Raw genomic sequence first — 17,538 nt, 5'->3', positions numbered from 1 at the left:
TGGTTTAATATTCTGTTGTTTTTTTTTTTTAAAGATATTCTCGACAACCTTGGCATACATCTAGCAGTTATTTATTTTAAATGTAACCTTAGGTTCCAAAGCACTATTTGAGGGCCAGAAAGATACCACAGTAAATTCTGTGGCTGGGAGCAAGAAAGATACCGCAGTTACAGCCACAGAATTTACATCATGGATGACAAAGGACCCTGGTTACAGAAAATGAGGAGAACCCTAAAGGCATGGTAATAAGTCCTTGCGTGGGCAACAATCATTTTAATGTTGACCTGTTCACAAAAGTGCATTTAGAAGTAGTGCTTTGATAGGCCAATGGAGGTCACAAAATTCTGACACTGATGCTTTGCTTCACTAGGGGAAAAAAAGTTATATTTTTAACGTGACAAAATCTTAGTGTAGCAAAGCAGGTGTAGTTTTAAACACATGGGAGGCAAGGGAAGTAGCATGAAATAGATAAAGAGCAACAGGTCAGAAAATTGAACAGAAACGTGTGATAAGGTAGTTTAGACAGATAGGTTAGAACAGTGGTGCATTTTCTTTCGGAGGGCTGGAGAGAAGTAAGTAACAATACAGTCAGTGTATGAACTGCATTGGGAGACAGGAGGAGAGAAGCATCTTAAAGCCATAGTGACAGAGGCAATTTGCTCAAAGGCAATTTTAAAACCCACAGGAAAAGATTCATATTTCCCATATGCAATGTGGCTTTCCTTTTGCAAATCAACTAAGTTAATAATGTTTTGATTATTTTGAAGCACATATTTGAAAGTCACCCCCTTTTGACCCACCAATGCAGATATTCTTAAACTGTAGTTCACGGCCCCATGCACTTGCTAAAGGAACCAAAACAGCTGAGTGGTGACATGATTCTGGCCAATTTCCAGTTTCTCAACTACATGAACATACAGCTGAAAATGTTAAACACAAGTATTATCTTATTCATAAACAATTGCTGTAGCTGTCATAGAGATGCTTCTATATGCAATTACAAATGGGAGGGGTAAATGTCCAAGAGACACACTGTATCAGGATGTGGTCCACACTATGGCTATGTCTTGACAGGGAGGAAAGAGTTGCTTTCTTCATTCGTGTTAGCTAATATGATTGCAGAAAGCACCTTTTCTGCATGTCAACACAAAGCCCAGGAAGAAAGTTGATAATCTCTGCAATAGGGGTTTGTGGTCAGCCCTCATTCCAAACTAATATTTGAGGGGAAGAGGGCAAACTCTCAGTGTGCTGCCAATGTTAACAGCAGCAAGAAAACACAACAAAATAATTTGATTTTTAAAGGGGAATACAAGTTTGTACATAACAGCTGGCTCACAGGCTGTTCCTTAAAAACAGTATGTAGTATCCTGATTTTACAAAAGTGTGTGCAAAATTCTGCATGACCCCAAACATGTTCCAATGCACACATATGCACTCGCTCATGCCCCACTGAACTTTTGACCTGGTTGTAGCTGAACCCCTCCTGAGTCCACTGCTGTGTGATGTAGTGTAGATTTGAAAAGAGGAGCCCTGTGCCTTGTCAGGCAACTGCATCTGCTGAAGCCAGCATGGGGGCTTGGTGTTCAACACCGCCCTTCCCATAACAATACCCAGAGCCTGGCCTGATGGATGCACTTCTTTATCTGAGCCAACCAGCTTCATAAACCCACTCCCCTTCTACAGCCTCTCACCACGTAATGGTCCAGGAAAAAGAAAACAAAACATCTGCTTCCCAGGTTTCTGACGCGTACAGCTGCTGATGGTAGCCCACATCTGGAAGCTTCACTTTTTTTTCAGTTCAGTAAGTACAGGGCAAGAGGTTTGCATTTAAAAAGAAAAACAAAAGAGCTCAGATGTATCACTATACCAAAATCACAGAGAACTTTCCAAGAATTATCAAGCAGTCTACACAATAAGGCTACCTTCCTCCTATCCTTCCCTGTACTCCAATTAAAGATAATATACAAAGGGGAAGAATTTGCCTGTGTCGATTTTACTTTTTATTATGATGAATAAAGATATTTTTTTAAAAAATCAGGGAAAAAAACCTTTAATGTTAGAAATTCAGATTTTGTCTACCCAAGAAATATTATGCTGTCTGGAGAACTAGTGAAATCTAACATTGCAAGAGCCTGAAACCCAGCAATTAAGAAAGGAAGGGATTTTAAAAAATAAAAACACAGAATTAGGACTTGTCTACACTTTAACTATGCCACTATAGTTAAAGCAGCAAAACTTTAACCTGCAAATCTCCCCTCAGTGTAGACAGTTATAAAAATGTTTATACTGGTATAATTTATACTGGTTGGGGAACCAAATTAAGCTATATCGATGTAAAGAACCATATATTGCATCTAACTGCATCTGCACGAGGGCTTTTACTGACACGATCACGTCAACAAAATATATATATATACACACACATACACATACACACACACACACACACACCCCCATCACTGACATACGCAGGCCAATAAAACGTTAAGTGTGGATTAACCCTTAATTTCAGATTCTGTTTGCTTGTTTATTTTTTGATAACGCCTGTTTATAAACACTAGCGTCCTATGACCACTTGGAAGAAAGGATCTCTTTGTGGAAAAGCGCACACCAGTGCCCCTTCAATTAAGGCGAGAGACCAAAATATGCATCTCAGAGACACTCCTCCACACCCCATAATGTCCTTCAGCAAAACCGAGGGAAAACCAGATGGGATATGTATAATATTTCTAAGGTTAGAAACAAGCACACTCCTGAGAGATGTTAAGCCGATCTAACCCCCAGTGTAGACGGTTACAGCCTCTTGTGGAGGTGCATTAACTATAGTGACCAGATAACCCCACCTGTTCCTGTAGTGAGTGTTTACACTGAACACTACAAGGTCACAGCTGCAGCCTTTTTACTGAAGACATACGACATTTCTTCCCAATTTCTTTCCAGGTGATGTTAGCTTCCCCACCCTAAGCAAGCTCTAGGAACTGATGTGGAGCTCAAATTCACGTCACTGGTGAAGCAAGCCAGATGCTAATTGCCTGCTAAGCTGAAATGCTAGTGAGTTGGCTTTTTGTCATTGTAAATTTTGGTTCCTTGGAAGACTTCACAAGGCTGGACCAAAGAGCTTCTCCACCCCACCCCTTTAGTGTTTTGCATTAATAGCAGGGGGGAGGGGAGTTCCCTTTCCAAAGGAGTTGCATCACTGAGAGACCTTCTCCCCTTTCAAGATTTCACACTGCATACGGGATTCCCCCTCTTCAGAAATTCACATCCTGCTCAAGGAGTTTTGGCCTTTAAGAATTCACACATCCTGTTGAACCTTAAGCATCTCTGGAAAGGGGCCTTTGGAATTCACATTCATGGGGCAATTACTGTCTTAAAAAAATGCTCACCGCCTTACTGTTCTCTCAGGTTACTGCCAATATGCTACCAAGATAGCATTTAGAAGCAAACAGAAAAAATTTCTTACTGTGTCAAACTTTGCAGCATTTACCACCCAAAATACAAAATATTTACAAGACACTTCCCACAACCATACATATATATCTGAAAATATATTTCAATTTAGAAAATAGTGCACTGCAGAGAGACGACGTGCTTGTGGCACTCCATTTAGATCACTTCAGAAATTATTTGGAAGTTGCACAATGAACATAAATATTCCCCTAATGCATCCATCTATCCCAACAGGATTTCTCAACATTTCAAATCATGAAAACTGGCATCATCCACCATTAAGTTAAAACATCCAACATCCTCTACTACGACTCCACCAAAAAGAAAAAACTGCCCAGGCAGGAAGACTCTTACCAGTTTAGCAGAAGAGACCAAACAACTTAAAATTAATGCTGCACACTTCCTTGTGCAACCACATTTCAACAAAACATATCTAGCTGTATTCAACTTATGCTCATTTCTGCTTAACTCCAACCCCATCCATGGTCTTCTTGTATCTCTACAGCCAAAGGTGACACAAGTCAGTGTAGGTCACTGCAAGACAAGCTCCTCCTATCACAACCACCATTTTGAGCAGTGACTGGGGAAGGGAACACATTTTATATTCTGCAAAGCATTGTGCAAGTTTCCAACACAAACACTATATTTTATAATAGCAAACCAGATGATAAAATCCCAGTGCTATGATAATCTGTTCTTTGACAGATCAGTATGTAAGGGTAGTTGCTGACCCTAAATATCCTGGTTTCTTATGAGATCTCAAGTTGTTTCTCTCAATTTCTTTAATATGCCCTTTCCATTCACTTTAATATTTCTCCTCACTACCATATTGCACCATTGCACTTTTTCATAAAGCAGCTCCCCCTTCCCCCAGCCATCTACTCTATATTTTACTCATGCATCCTTCCCACAAAACCCTCAGGAGTCATTTTTGCTACCTGGCAAAACCTCTGCTTTTGATGTACACTTTAAAGTTTGAAAAAGCATCAGAGAAACACCAAAGTTGTTACATCTGTTACAAACAGATGGAAAACCCCAGGTTTAATCACATTGGTCTAAGCAGCTTATGATCTTGGGAGTAAAAGCTAGAGGCCCTGGAAGATCTATTGGGGTACACCCTTCATTCCTCCCTTCTTTTCATCTTGTTATTCTCCAGAATTCGTAAATTCTGAAACACACACAAATTCACACACTTACTCTATAGTTTAGAATATTAAGGCAGCAAGTGGTACTGCATTTCAAACGTTTGGGGACATTGGGCAAAAACAAAATGTAAAGACTACATCAAAATAACTTGAAACTTAATTTTTAAACAAAAGAAAGAATAGCCATGAATATATTGGTAAAGAGCTAGCCAAAAAACGTTACTAGAAAACATTAAGAATGGGGTATAAGGAAAGCAGAACTCGCATTGCAATTTGCTTCTATAACAGAGAATGATTTTTTTTTCCTTTCTGTAACTAAGACTGTATCAATTGACTCGATAGTTTGCAGTGCTAAACTCAGACGCACTGATGGACAAAAATCATCATCACCATTACTTGTTCCAAACCCTTAAGGTGATTTACCGACATTTGGAGTTGTCTCAACATGACACCCTCCAAAACAACACCTCTCCTCACAACAAGCTAAGCCCGTAGGGCAGCGTGAGACGGGAATAGCTAACGCACAACCACCCTCTGTAGCGTAGACCCTTCTGGCTTGAGTTCAATTGTCACAAAGCCTTGGGGCAGTGGCACCTCCACGCACAGGAGGGGAAGCCAAGCTCCCCTCCCCTCCTTGGTCCCTGCAGGGATAATGGTGGCACAACAACAAACTCCAAGCCAGCCGTCCGAGGGGACACCAGCCTCAGTCACAGCGGTAGGGCCGGGAAGGGGGTGGGAGGAGAGAGATTAGAAGGGTCCAGTCCGGATCTTTCGCCTTAGACTGTGTGGGGAAGGGAAGCAGCCTCCCTCTGCAGGGGTCGGTGCTCCTGGCGAGCAGGCAGCCACATGCCTGGCATCAATCAGCAGCCCCTGGGGGAGCTGGGCACCCAGGCAGCTCCCGGCTCTGGTCCGCCCCGAAGTTTGTTGCGTGGGGCGGGTTGGGCGGCCCGGGAGTAGACGCGGCTCTAGGTCTGTCTAGAACGGGCCGAAGCGAAGCGGGATCCGGCCCGTCCCCGGGACTTGGGGGCAGTTCAGATCCGGATCCAGGCTTGGCAGCGCCGGTTTCCCGGGGCTGCAGGAACCAGCTCCAGCCAGACCCTCCTGGGGCAAAGTCTCCGCCAAAGAAATTTTCCCGTGTGCACGGGATGCCCAGCAAGGATCCGGCTTCAACCCTCTGGCACGGAGCAGGGACCAAGCTCGGGCGGCGGCTTTCCCCAGGGCAGAAGGGCCGCTCCCCAAACAACTCACGCAGCCCGAGAGTAGCCAGCGAGAGACCGCGAGGGAGCTCCCCGCCCAGCCCCCCAGGACCTCGGGCAGCGGCTCCCTCTCAGCCCGGAGACCAGGCGGGGAAGGCAGAGCAGCTGCCCGGGAACACGGGGCTGCGGCGCGGGCAGAGTTCCTGCTCCGGGGCAGCCCTTTGGGGGGGCAGTCCCACCGGGTCCCCGCTCCCCTCCGCGGCTCACCTCTATCTCGAAGTCGGGCAGACGGAAAGCGGTGCGGAAGAGGGAGCAGAAGTGAGCGATGGCCGGGACTTCCCACCAGGAGCGGAGCTCGCCCAGCCCCTCCGGCCCCCCGGTCCCCACCACGCCGCAACCTCCGTCCTCCTCCGGGCACATCTCCCGCTCCGTCTCCGCGCTCCGCTCAGCAGCAGCCCCCCAGCACCAGCGGCGGCCCCGCGCTGCCCCTTCGCCTGCGCATGGGGCTCCGGGCTGGCGCCTCGGCTCGGGGGTCTCTAGGGCCGGCGGTGGCGCTGCTGCCCCTGCTGCACTGGGGGGAGCTGCTGCTGGCGGCCGCCGCGCGGACCCATCCTCCTCCTCCTCGCGCTGCCGCCGCTGCTGCTGCCCTCTCCATACAATGTAACCATCGCACCGCCGGGGAAACAGATGGGGCCGGGGGGGAGGGGAGGGGGCTACGAGGGGAGCGGAGGGGGGAGGGAGGGGCGTGGCCTATGGACTGGGGTGGTGCTTAGATAGAGAGGGTGGGGCCACCTGGGGAAAGGGGCGGGGCCTGAGTAAGGCGCGGCCGGGGACTGGGAGATAGCGGGGCCGGAGGGGCGTGGTCTGGGGAGTGGACAAAAGAGGGGAGGGGCCGTCCGGGAGAGGAGGCGGGGCGAAGCTGGGGGCGGGCTGGCTGGTTAGTTGGAGGCAGGGAGGGGGCGGGGCTTGGGGAGCAAAGGGGCCGGCTATGCGGGGCCGCGCACGAGGAGGGGGCGTGGCCGGGCTCTCATCACAACAACAGGAGCCAGATCGCTGCCCGGCCTGGCTCGGCCCGGAGGCGCAGGCACCAGTGCTCGGGGGGGCGCGCTCGGACCGCCCCGCCTCCTCCGTGGCGCTGCGCCCTCAGGGGTAGTGGCTCGCTTCTCACTGGGGCGGGCTCGCGGTGGCTGGAGAGTTGCGGGGTGGAGGGTTCTGGAAGCTGGCCTGGGGGTGCTGCCCCAGGACGCGGGGAAGCAGGCGCCTGGAGCTGGGGAGCCGGGAGTGCTGAAGGCTGAGTTGTGCTGTGATTTAGGAAGATGCAGGTAGCAGAGCACATGGGTAATGCAGCCGGTGCGGGGGAGGAGGTCAGAGGGGGATCAGGTAGGAGAGGAGGACGAGTCAATATTGCTAATACCCAGTGTTCAAAAATCAGGGATCAGTCTTCAAAAGAAATCATGACTTTAACAAATCTGTGAAGGGGTGGGAGTCTCTCTATTGTGGGTTTTGAGCTTTTTAGGGTGCATTTGGGTTCATGTTTTCAGACTTTTCTTTGTGGCCAGGGAGGCTGGGGGAGGGGTATAGGTCAGGATTGTGAGGTCAATCCTTGAGGGGGCCATTTAGGGATCTGGGGCAAAAATCTGGGGTTTGGTCCTGCTTTGAGCAGGGGGTTAGACTAGATGACCTCCTGAGGTCCCTTCCAACCCTGATATTCTATGATAGTTCTCTTCTAGTAAACCTAGACGTGCCACCTAAATCCCCATGCTGCATTGCATCATCCTTCTGCTTCACTGATGTTGCCCTGTAAATAATGTAACCTCCCCCCATTTAAACTAATTATCCTCAAGCTTGTGCTTGGGTGCATCAGCAGTATCTGAGACACAAGCCTGACTTAGTGCACTGGAGAAAGAAAGATTTTCTAATTTATTTTAATATTAAGCAAAAGATAGGCCAATTGACAATTCACTCTTCTCACCTTCCCAGTGCAATGAGCCACAGCCAGGAGCTTGCTTGCCTGCTCTTTCTCTGCCACTGGCCTACTGGGTGAGCTTGAGCAAGTCACTTCATGTCTCTGCACCTCAGTTTCCCCTTTTGTAGAATGGAGATAGTGAGCTTGACCTACTGATGAAAAGCACCATAGAAGACCTAGGTATAATTGCTACTTGAGGCCTAGGTTAAAAACAGAAGTTGCACAAGCTTAACTAAAGGGATGATGCATGCAATACGTCAGTTTAAACCTCGCTTACATCACTTTACAAAGGCAAGCTCAACAGATGTAAGCCATGTAGTGTTGACACACACAATTGCATGGGTTTAAGCATCCTAGTTTTAGTTGAACGGTGCAATGACTGTGTGTATACAAGTTCTTTGGCTAGCCTTCCCTCTCCCCCCTTTTCTCCTTCATACTTCTACCTGGTTCTGGTCATTTTTAAAATTTCACTATCTCCCTTTTTCCTTTATTCTGTTCACTTTCTTGTCTCTGACCTTGTCCTCCCCATGTGCCTTACCTGACCATGCCATTTCCTGTATTGTCTTTACCTGGCTGCTTCTTCTCCTCTTCCCTTCCCATCTCTCCTCCTCTTCTGGACTGCTGCCACTGGCTATCATGGAACCTTTGGATTCCAACTTTCCATCTCTCCTCCTACATATGGCGTTAACCAAAAGCTGCTATTTGAATACAAGCAGAGAGCAAGTGATTATCGCTCTACACGTATCGCCTCACGTTTGCATGGACTAATGTGTGTAAATGCTGGGCTCAGCACCTTGATTTGGGGAGGGAGTAGAGAGGGAGATTATTGGCATCATTCAGTCAATGGTATCGTCATTGGCAAATGAGATAAATAGGACAGTTCACACCTCTCAGGCCTGCTATTTGAGACTCTCTGCAAACTCAGGCAGATGTCATCATGTCATTTTGCATTCTGTTCAAGTTTTTAAAAATTTCTTTTCAACCATAATAGCTAGACACGTAATCTTTGTTTTACAATGAAAGCTGAGACGTTGGAGAAAAAGAAGGCAGCTTGAGAGACATGCTGGTGCACTGTACCACTGCATATTTGGCCCAAGTGAAGCCTCAGAAATACCTTAGAGAAGGCAGAATGAGACTGTTTAGTTCAGAGAGGAGGCAAATAAGAGGACATGGTAGAGCAGAGATTTTCAAACTATGGAGTGTGCCCCCCCCATATGAGGGCATGGAGGAATATTGGGAGGCAAGTGGAAACACCAGGCAGCTCATGCCAATCCTGCATGATGGGGGCAAGGAAGGAGTGCTACCTCCACCCTCTGACTCACCTCAGTGGGCCACCCAGCCTTTGGGTCAGCATTAACATTTGCCATGGCCATGCCAATTTCCACTCCTGACAGCTTCCATGCCTAGTGCTTGCTCCTCCCCAAGAGACCATTGCATGCTCCTTCCCCTACCCTGAAAACCTGATGGGAGAGGGACAGGTATTGGCCCTGCCCTAATGGTGCAATCTCGCTGTGAAATAGAAGCAGCCCATTGCTGAGGAAGCCTTGGCTGTGCCATTGGTAAGTATCTGTGTATTTGAAAGTTACAGGTGTAGGTAATTCAATTAAAGTTGTATTAAGGTCTGTTAAGTCTATGTAAGCTATTAAGCATACTTTTACATGTGTCTGTTTTTCTCTGGGTTGGTGGGGGGTGCAACCAAAATTGTAACTGAGGGCGGGGGTTCAGCTGAAAAAGTTTGAAAATCTCTGTGGCAGAGCTATGTAAAATAATGAGTGGTCTAGAAAAGGCAAACTGTGCACTCCTGTTTACCCTTTTTTACACTAGATCATCAAGGAACATCCAATGAAACTGAAAGGTAGCAAATTTAAAATGAGAAAAGGAAATAGTTTACACTATGCATAATTAACATATGGCATTCATTACCATAAGGTATCATTGAGGCAAAGAGATTAGTAGGATTTCAAAAAGGATTAGACATTTATATGGATATTGAGAACATTTATGGTTACTTTAGACAGGATAAAAATAAATTTTAGAAAGGATGTAAACCCTTAGGCTTCAGGGCATAAAATAACCACTCAGCTAATGGTTGTGGATTAAGGAGAAAGGTCCCTCATGCAGAGTGTTCTATAATTGTCCAGGGTTTCTTCCACCTCCCTTTGAGGGATCAGGTAGTAGCAACTGTCCAGAGAGGATACTGGATTAGAGGGACCACTGGTCTGATCTGGTATGCTAATTCCTATGTATTTATGTGAATAAGGGCTATGAATGTCACTACTGAAATGGGGCAGTGATGTGGATAAATGGTGTTGCATGTTTTACAGTGTTACCAGAGCTAGCATCAGGCATTCCTCAGACATAGACCTCATTCTCATTTGTTGTAAATTTCACACCCGCTGTAGAGATTTCCCAGGCACTCTTTTGCTCCCTACCTTGTCAAGCTGCTTGCCTAGATACATACTGTTTCTCAGTTTATTATTTACCTTTCTAAGTATAGTCTTTGTGTCTAGTCTCCCCAGAACTGTACATCAGTTACTTTAAAAAAAAAAAAACTGTCCTTTGACAGGCAATCTATTATTTACATGAGACCAAAATGTTAGCGGCAGGATCATTTCAGCCTTTTTCAATAAGCAAGGACTTTAAGACTCAGTACTGAGCAGGGAGGCTGCTGCTCTCTTGTGTATTGTATCTGCCTGTGCTGGATTAATCCAGCTCCAGCTATCCTATGGTCAGTGCAGAGGGAGGAGGTTGCAGGCTTGCAGCCTAGCAAATAGCATTTTAACAACACACAATAGCAGCACAAAATACAATAACTTCGTGTGAGAAATTTCAGGGTGATAAGGCCTCTGTGAACCCTGTAATATTATTTGTGTTCTAAGTTAGATCTGATTTCTTCCTAGAACTCTTTCTTGATCCTGTTGCTGCATAGGGTAGTTTATTTTGTACATACATTTCCCTCTATACTGACATTCCTTCTTGAATTCCTGTAGTGTCCGGCTGTGGCTTATCTTATTGTTGCATCTCCCCTTGTTCTTGACACTAGGTCAAACAGCTTTGTACCATCCCAGCTCTCTATCCCATTAAGAATTTTGTGAATCTTAATGAAGTCTCCTAATCTCTCCTTTTCAAAAGAGCTACAGTCCTAATTTCTCTTAACATTTTTGGATTAATTTGGCTCTCTCTATCATCCCTGTTACTTATGGTGAACCCATTCTGTTGCTATAATGTTATTTTTATATGAAGGTGCCTGGAACTGCCCACAGCAGTGTGTGTACTGACAGACTCTCAAGCTGTTCTTGAATCACTTTTTTAGATGTGTTATATTCAACACAAACGCCTGTGCTCTCGCAGATTTGATTTGCCTTTTTCCTGCTGTTGTGCACAGTGCAAAGACAGCAGTTCATCTTTGTCCTTGTCTACCCCCTACATGCGCACACACCTCATCTGTTTTGTTGCAAATACTCAGTGTTCCAATCTCACAAGCAAAGCGTGTTACGCCCAATGTCTCTTCCCTACTGCGCTCAACCATCTTCTCCTGCTTGTTTCTCTGTGCCACCTCTAATGCCCCGCTTGCTCAGTGATTTTTCTCCCCCTTGTCCTCCTTCTCCCCCTACACTCCTGTTTATTGTTTCCGCATACCCCCGCTCCTACACCTTTTTTCTACATACTCTTTCTTCCTTCCTACCCCAAATCCTCCAGCAGCTGAGTTGTTTGTACTATGTAAAACCCTACTGAGAGGGAACTCTGAGTTGATGGAACAAAGGGGATCCACACATCTTTGTTCAAGATCAACACTGGGTTTCCAGATCTCATTTCCTGAAGAAAACTGCCAAATTCCAAGTGCCAATATTAAAACAAATGTTTCCAGGTGACTTAAGGACTGAAAAGTCCCAGCTCCTGTGTGAAGGAATCAATTGGCTGGAGGTAAGGGAAAAGGAGGAATATTTTCCACTTCCCCTGGAAAGGCTTGAGATATTATTTGACCTGCTTTGGCATAAATTAAATGCAGCATTAGTTTAATGTCAAATATGTCTTCTGTCAGGGGCCTGTATCCTGCCCTTGGACAAGGATGGATTGTGATTGAATAGGCCTGTTCCATCTCTAACTACTGTGGTGCTATAATCAATAAGAGTTTATAATTTTTATTGTTTCTTTCCCTTTCCATTCAGAGTTTCTGGTTTTAGGTTAAACCCTAACTGAACAAAATATGAGAAGAGATTTAAAAAAAAAATCTATATAGAAATCCCTACAGTCTGCCATTTTTGGAGTCTTCAAACTGTTTGCACTGCAGAAGGGCCAGCCAAACCTGAAGTGCCCTATTCTCACAAGGGGTTCATTCCCAGGAGCATGGGGCTTCAGAATAGTCCAATTTTTCATAAAAATGTTTCATAGAACATTTTGAGATTCTTAGCTGACAGACATTATTGAAGTTTTCGCTATTGTTTGTATTGTGGATGTGCCCATAAGCCCCAATCTGGATGAGGTCATCATAGTGCAAGGTACTGTACAAACCTATAGATACAGAGTCCCTGCCTCAAAGTGTTTATAATTTCATTTTGGACAAGATACTAGTGTATGAGACCAAAAAAAGGGAGAGGGAGGGAAGACAAGGCTAATGACAAGTTAATGTGGTTACACAAGCTACATTTGAAGTTTTCAGACTTTTATCGTGTGGACCACATTTTAGTAGATAATCTGATGGGCCACCTCCTGCCCAGTCAGCTGGTTGCAGGCCCAGCACAGTCTCTGCCAAACAGAGTTTGTGAGCCACTGACTTACATACTACATGTCTTTTTGACAGTTCCAAACCATATGAAATAAATGAAATCAACTATATCAGACTCCCACATGAAGAAACAGTCATTGGTTGGCTGATTTCTTGGAGGCATCACAGCAGAAGTGGTCGTGAGGAGAGGGTAGCGGCTTTGCCAATTAATTTGGGAAGGATCCTCTGTCTATAAGAGATCAGAACAGGAGGCTAACGACAGAGTTCCATGGGACACTCGTGGAGAGTGGGTGTGGGGAGGAGAAAGATCCACCAAGAAAGATGCCAGCAGAATAGCAGTGATGTAGGCAGAGAACAAGGAGAGTATCACAAAAGGAGGAGGAGATTTCAAGAAGGGGAGAATATGACTGACAGTGTCAAAAGCAGCAGAGATGATGAAACTGGAGCAGAGGCTTGGAGAGGTTGTCGGAGACCTTGGGGAGAGCAAATTCAGTGGAGTGAAGACAGCTGAAGCGTGATTAGAGAAGATCTAGCATAGAGTTAAAGGAAAGGAACATGAGGCAGTAGTTGTAGACATCCTGCTCTGTGAGTTAAAGGCGAAGAAGAAAAAGCTTGTGCGGAAGAGAGAGTGGCAATGACAGGAGGAGGATGTGGAAGGAGATGGTTGGAGTCCCAGGAGAGGGAGCAGTGTTTAGTAAAGAGGAGGTCAAGCAGGTGGCTATTTTGGGGAGCAGGAGAGTTAATACAGGTCTTAGGGTAGAACAAGTAGGTGAAATCAGGAAAATGTGAAATGAGAGGTTTGGACAGTAAATCAGTGTGAAAGTTGAGGTCATCAAGGATAAGGGTGAGAGAGTATGGTGAAAGGGAGAACCAGATGTTAGAGTCAAAGAAGGTGGGCAGGAAGAAGCTGGGTGGGCACGGATAGTAACTATACGAAGGCAGAAAAGAGAACAGGGCTTTATGGAGTGTCGCTCTAATAAGGAGTGGGGAAGAGGAGGAGTTGGAAGCCAGAGTAGCATGAGAGGAGAAGTCTGACATTCCCACCCAGCACACTTAGGGCTTGTCTACACTTAGGGTGACCAGATCACCATACTAAAATATTTGGACACATTAGGGTGCCATCAGCCCTGCCCACAGTCCACTCCTGCTCCTCCCCCACTCTGCCCCAGGTTGCCCCTGCTCGGCCCCCCCACCGCTCCCTTCCTCATCCGTCAGCCTGCCACTGGCTTGCTGCATCCCTCTTTGGTCCCTCACCCACTGCTCACCTCCCTGCTTGCTCGCTTGCCCGCCCGCCATTCACCCCTATGGTGCCGACATCCCCTCTGCCGGGTGGGTGCTTGCCCACCCTCTGCCTCTTCCCTCCCCTGCACCACTCTCACTCTGCCCCCATTCCACCCCTTCCCACAAGTCCCCGCCCCTGCCCTGCCTCTTCTCCGCCTCGTCCCCTGAGCGCACCGTGCACCCGCTCTTCCCCACTCCCTCCTGGAAAGCGCTAAGTGCTGCCAACAGCTGTTAGGTGGCAGGAAGCGCTGGAGGAGGGGAGAAGCAGGGATGCGGCATGCTGGGGGGAGGAGGGAAGAAGATGGGGGAGCTTAGCTGCAATTTTCCCCCGTGGGTGCTCCAGTGCCTCTCTCCCACTTGCCTCCTTACCTGAATATCGGGACAAATGGCATCCCGATCGTACATTGATTGAGATGTGGGACAAAGGATTAAATATCAGGACAGTCCTGATTTTATCGGGACATCTGGTCACCTTATCTACACTAGAAGCACTACAGGTTGCAGCTGCATGGCTGGTGAAAATGCTCTATGCTGATGGGAGAGAGCTCTCCTCTTGGCATAATAAAACCACCTCTGTGGAAGGCGGTAGCTATGCTGGCGAGGGAAGCTCTCCCACCGACATAGTGCTGTCCACACCAGCACTTAGGTTGTTGTAACTTATGTCACTCTGGGTTGTTCACACCCTGAGCAACGTAAGTTGTATCAACAAAACCTGTAGTGTAGACAAACCCTTAGTTTGTAGCTGTGGTGCAGTCAACCGGAGGCACACCTTCTCTTGCTTGAATGAGGTGCATGCTATGGATATGTCTAGGGTTAAATCTTTAGCTTTGTTTTTACATATGTATGATGCAAATTCTGGCTTGGACAGGACACAAATCTTTTATTCCTAGTTGTACATACACTAGGATGCAGGAGATCATACACCAGTCCTGCAGCCAAGAGTTAAACGTGATTAGCAACAAGCATTTGTACCCTATCCACACTAGAATTTGCAGTCATGTTAGCACATGTTCAGGAACATGTTAAAACATGACTAAAAATTAAAATTGTTACACTCTTAAAAATGCAGTTGCAAAAGTGAAGTTCCATATTTATTCTGCCTCCAGGATTTCTGTATCCAATCTGCTCAGTTTATAAGTTAAAATATGATTTGTAAATCACAAGACAGGGACTGTTGCTTCTGCAAGTCTGACCTAGCACCTGAAAGGCTACTGGTGCTCTTTCTGCCTCGTGTGATGTCACGGTATTTAAGATTTTGCAGTTAGAATGTAGCTGAAAATGTTGCTGATGCACTGCAAGACAAACCACAGTATTCAGGAATAACTTCACCTACTATTGAATTGCAGCCACCTCTGGGATGAAACATAGCAGAAGTTTAACAGCACTTACGTCCCTGCACCTTAGGAAAGAAAGTTAGGAACACCATAGCCAATTAAAACTAAAGGGGGCATTTTAGGCAGTCAGTAATTGCCCAGTGGGAATGTGGTTAGGATAGATATGGTAAAGCCTCCTGTCCACTATAGCTCCTCTCCTGAAGTACATATCAAGCTAGGAGATCTAAACCTTAGGTCTCAACAGATTTTCTGCTCCTAATCCATTGAATCTGAAAACCGCAGGTTGTAACTTGATGTTTTGTCCCCTGGAGAGCAATCATCAGGATAACAAAAATCTGGCAATGGATTTTTAGCTCTGGAATCTGGATCTTTCAGAATTCTTCAAAATCAAAGAGCTGAACTAAAATGATCCCAATGTGTATCTGTTCTTTTGTGGTCAGCTATAGGCACAGCTGAGGCAGAGATGGCTGCTGAGCACTGATAGGTAGCTCTGTCAGAGAAGTGAGAAACATGCTGGCTTGAATAGCCACAACAACTGACAAAAGATGGGAGCTAGCAATCTGATTTGGAATCCTTGACAAGTAGCAGAGTGGAGAGACATGCAGATCCAAATGCTTTCAAGTCTCTCCAGGTCTGTTGTCGCCACTTCTGCTGTCCTCTGCCATTCAACAAGCAGCACTGGCATAAACAGAGGCTTTAATTGTTTTTAGTCCATTGGGTAGCAATGATACAGATAGCACTGATACCGCTTTGCTGCTGGTTCTTAGACAATGTCGGAACACATAGTGAAAGAGTCATGAGGCTCACTATTGGAACTTCAGTTTGTTCTGCTGTAAAAGTGTAAAGAGCTGCAGAGGCAAGTTATACAAAGCAATGAGAACAGCCCCAGAATGAACTGAAGAGGACATTTCTCAGTATGAAAGTACTCTGTGCACAGAGCAATGCCCTGTCAATACCTATGGTGGGGGAGGGGGAGAGGGATAGACTGTTTTCCTTAGGGGGAGTTAAAACAAAGTTTTGTTTACAACCTATTAGGTTCTCAATTATAAAGCCCCCTTGGACAGGACTACTCTGATACCTTAATTCCTAACTGCATATAACCTCCTCTTAGAACTCCCTTTTTTCTAACAACTCTTCCATGATTTCCAAGACATGATGTGAGCTCTTGGGTTACTCCAGACCACTGATTGAATAGAGGCTACTGGAAGTTTTGCACTGCAACTTTCTGTCCTGGACAATAGGGTTCACATTCAAACCTGGTGTAAGCAGATGTGATCATGGAAGACTCTGGGCCAGATTCAATGTTGATGTAAATGGTGGAGTAGGGTGACCAGATAGCAAGTGTGCAAATTCGGGACAGGGAGTGGGGGGTAATAGGCACCTATGTAAGACAAAGCTCTGAATATCGGGATTGTCCCTATAAAATCAGGACATCTGGTCACCCTATGGTGGAGTAAGTTATGTTAGGTGTAACTAATAAAGCAGTGTGACATCTATTGATTTGATAGTGGGTGTGCAAATTTACACACCAAGAGGGCTGGAAAAGCAACTACTAGGAAGGTATAAGATCAAACAGATCCTTGCCCCCCACACTTCATTTGACACCCACCTGGTAGTTGCTTTTTCTGCTCAACTACTTCCTTACTTACAACTGCTGAGTGCCAAATTGGTGCAAGTTAAACAACTTTACCAACATGCATTTTTTACTCTACTTATACCCCTGTTTGTCATTGCTGAATTTGGCTAAAGAAATGCAGGATCCACCTCCAGCACAGCAGCATAAGTAAAATGTAAGAGTAGTCTATTTTTAAATCTTGCTTAAAACTAATGCCTTAGTGTATATCTAAAGAAGCAGAGGCTATGCAAGCCCACCCAGATCCCTGGGAAATTACCCAGATAGCTGGCCCATCCTGTTATGTCTTCACTGTGATCAGTACCCCAGCTGGATAGACCAAAGCTAGCTCAGATATCTCTACAGATGGTGCAAGTACGAACTGCATATTCAGTGTCGCTATGTCCTTAGAAATGGGACACTAGAGTAGACTGGTGCATAGTCTGGAAACCAGACAGTACAGTATAGGGGAATGAGCACCCAGCTGACAATTGAGCAGCCCTGAGTTCTAATCACTGCTCTGCCACTGAATCACCATGTGCCCTTGAGGAAGTCAATTCTCTGTGCCTGTTTTCCCCATCAGTGAAATGGAATAGTCTTAACTACCTCAGGGAAGTTGTGAGGCCTAATTAGGTAATGCTAGTATCTAGTGACATGGTATAAAAGCCTATGCTCCCAAGTCACTGCAGTACCTTAGTGTTCATTCATTGTTTTGAAATTGTAAAGTGCTATCTAAATGCTAAATATCATTATTATTCCAGGTGAAATGGAGACACTTCATCCAGTTTCTCCATAAGTACCAAACACAAGGGGGCTGACTATACTGTC

At 45.9% G+C, this 17,538-nt stretch overlaps 2 protein-coding genes across 3 annotated transcripts in view; one reads left to right on the top strand and one right to left on the bottom strand.

The window, feature by feature from the left end:
• The window catches only part of LOC127033027 (chromatin remodeling regulator CECR2), a 139,414-nt gene extending 133,062 nt beyond the window's left edge, over positions 1-6,352 (bottom strand). Inside the window, exon 1 of one of the 2 annotated variants that reach the window (XM_050920805.1) lies at positions 6,059-6,352. In XM_050920805.1, coding sequence (XP_050776762.1) covers positions 6,059-6,211 — 153 coding nt within the window. In that variant the 5' untranslated portion in view covers positions 6,212-6,352. Of the gene's footprint in view, positions 1-3,804; positions 3,878-6,058 lie in introns of those variants that run through there. The other variant, XM_050920815.1, reaches the window with a different exon arrangement.
• A 2,896-nt stretch (positions 6,353-9,248) lies between these two features.
• ADA2 (adenosine deaminase 2) overlaps positions 9,249-17,538 on the top strand; it is a 58,335-nt gene continuing 50,045 nt past the window's right edge. Inside the window, exon 1 of the mRNA XM_050920882.1 lies at positions 9,249-9,316. The gene's annotated coding sequence lies outside the window, so the exon portion shown is untranslated. The remainder of the gene's footprint in view (positions 9,317-17,538) is intronic.

Source organism: Gopherus flavomarginatus, chromosome 1, assembly GCF_025201925.1.
Source record: "Gopherus flavomarginatus isolate rGopFla2 chromosome 1, rGopFla2.mat.asm, whole genome shotgun sequence".
NCBI classification, from domain to species: domain Eukaryota; kingdom Metazoa; phylum Chordata; order Testudines; family Testudinidae; genus Gopherus; species Gopherus flavomarginatus.
The sequence above is the reverse complement of the archived record's forward strand: the minus strand, read 5'-3'. Positions and strand labels throughout refer to the sequence as shown.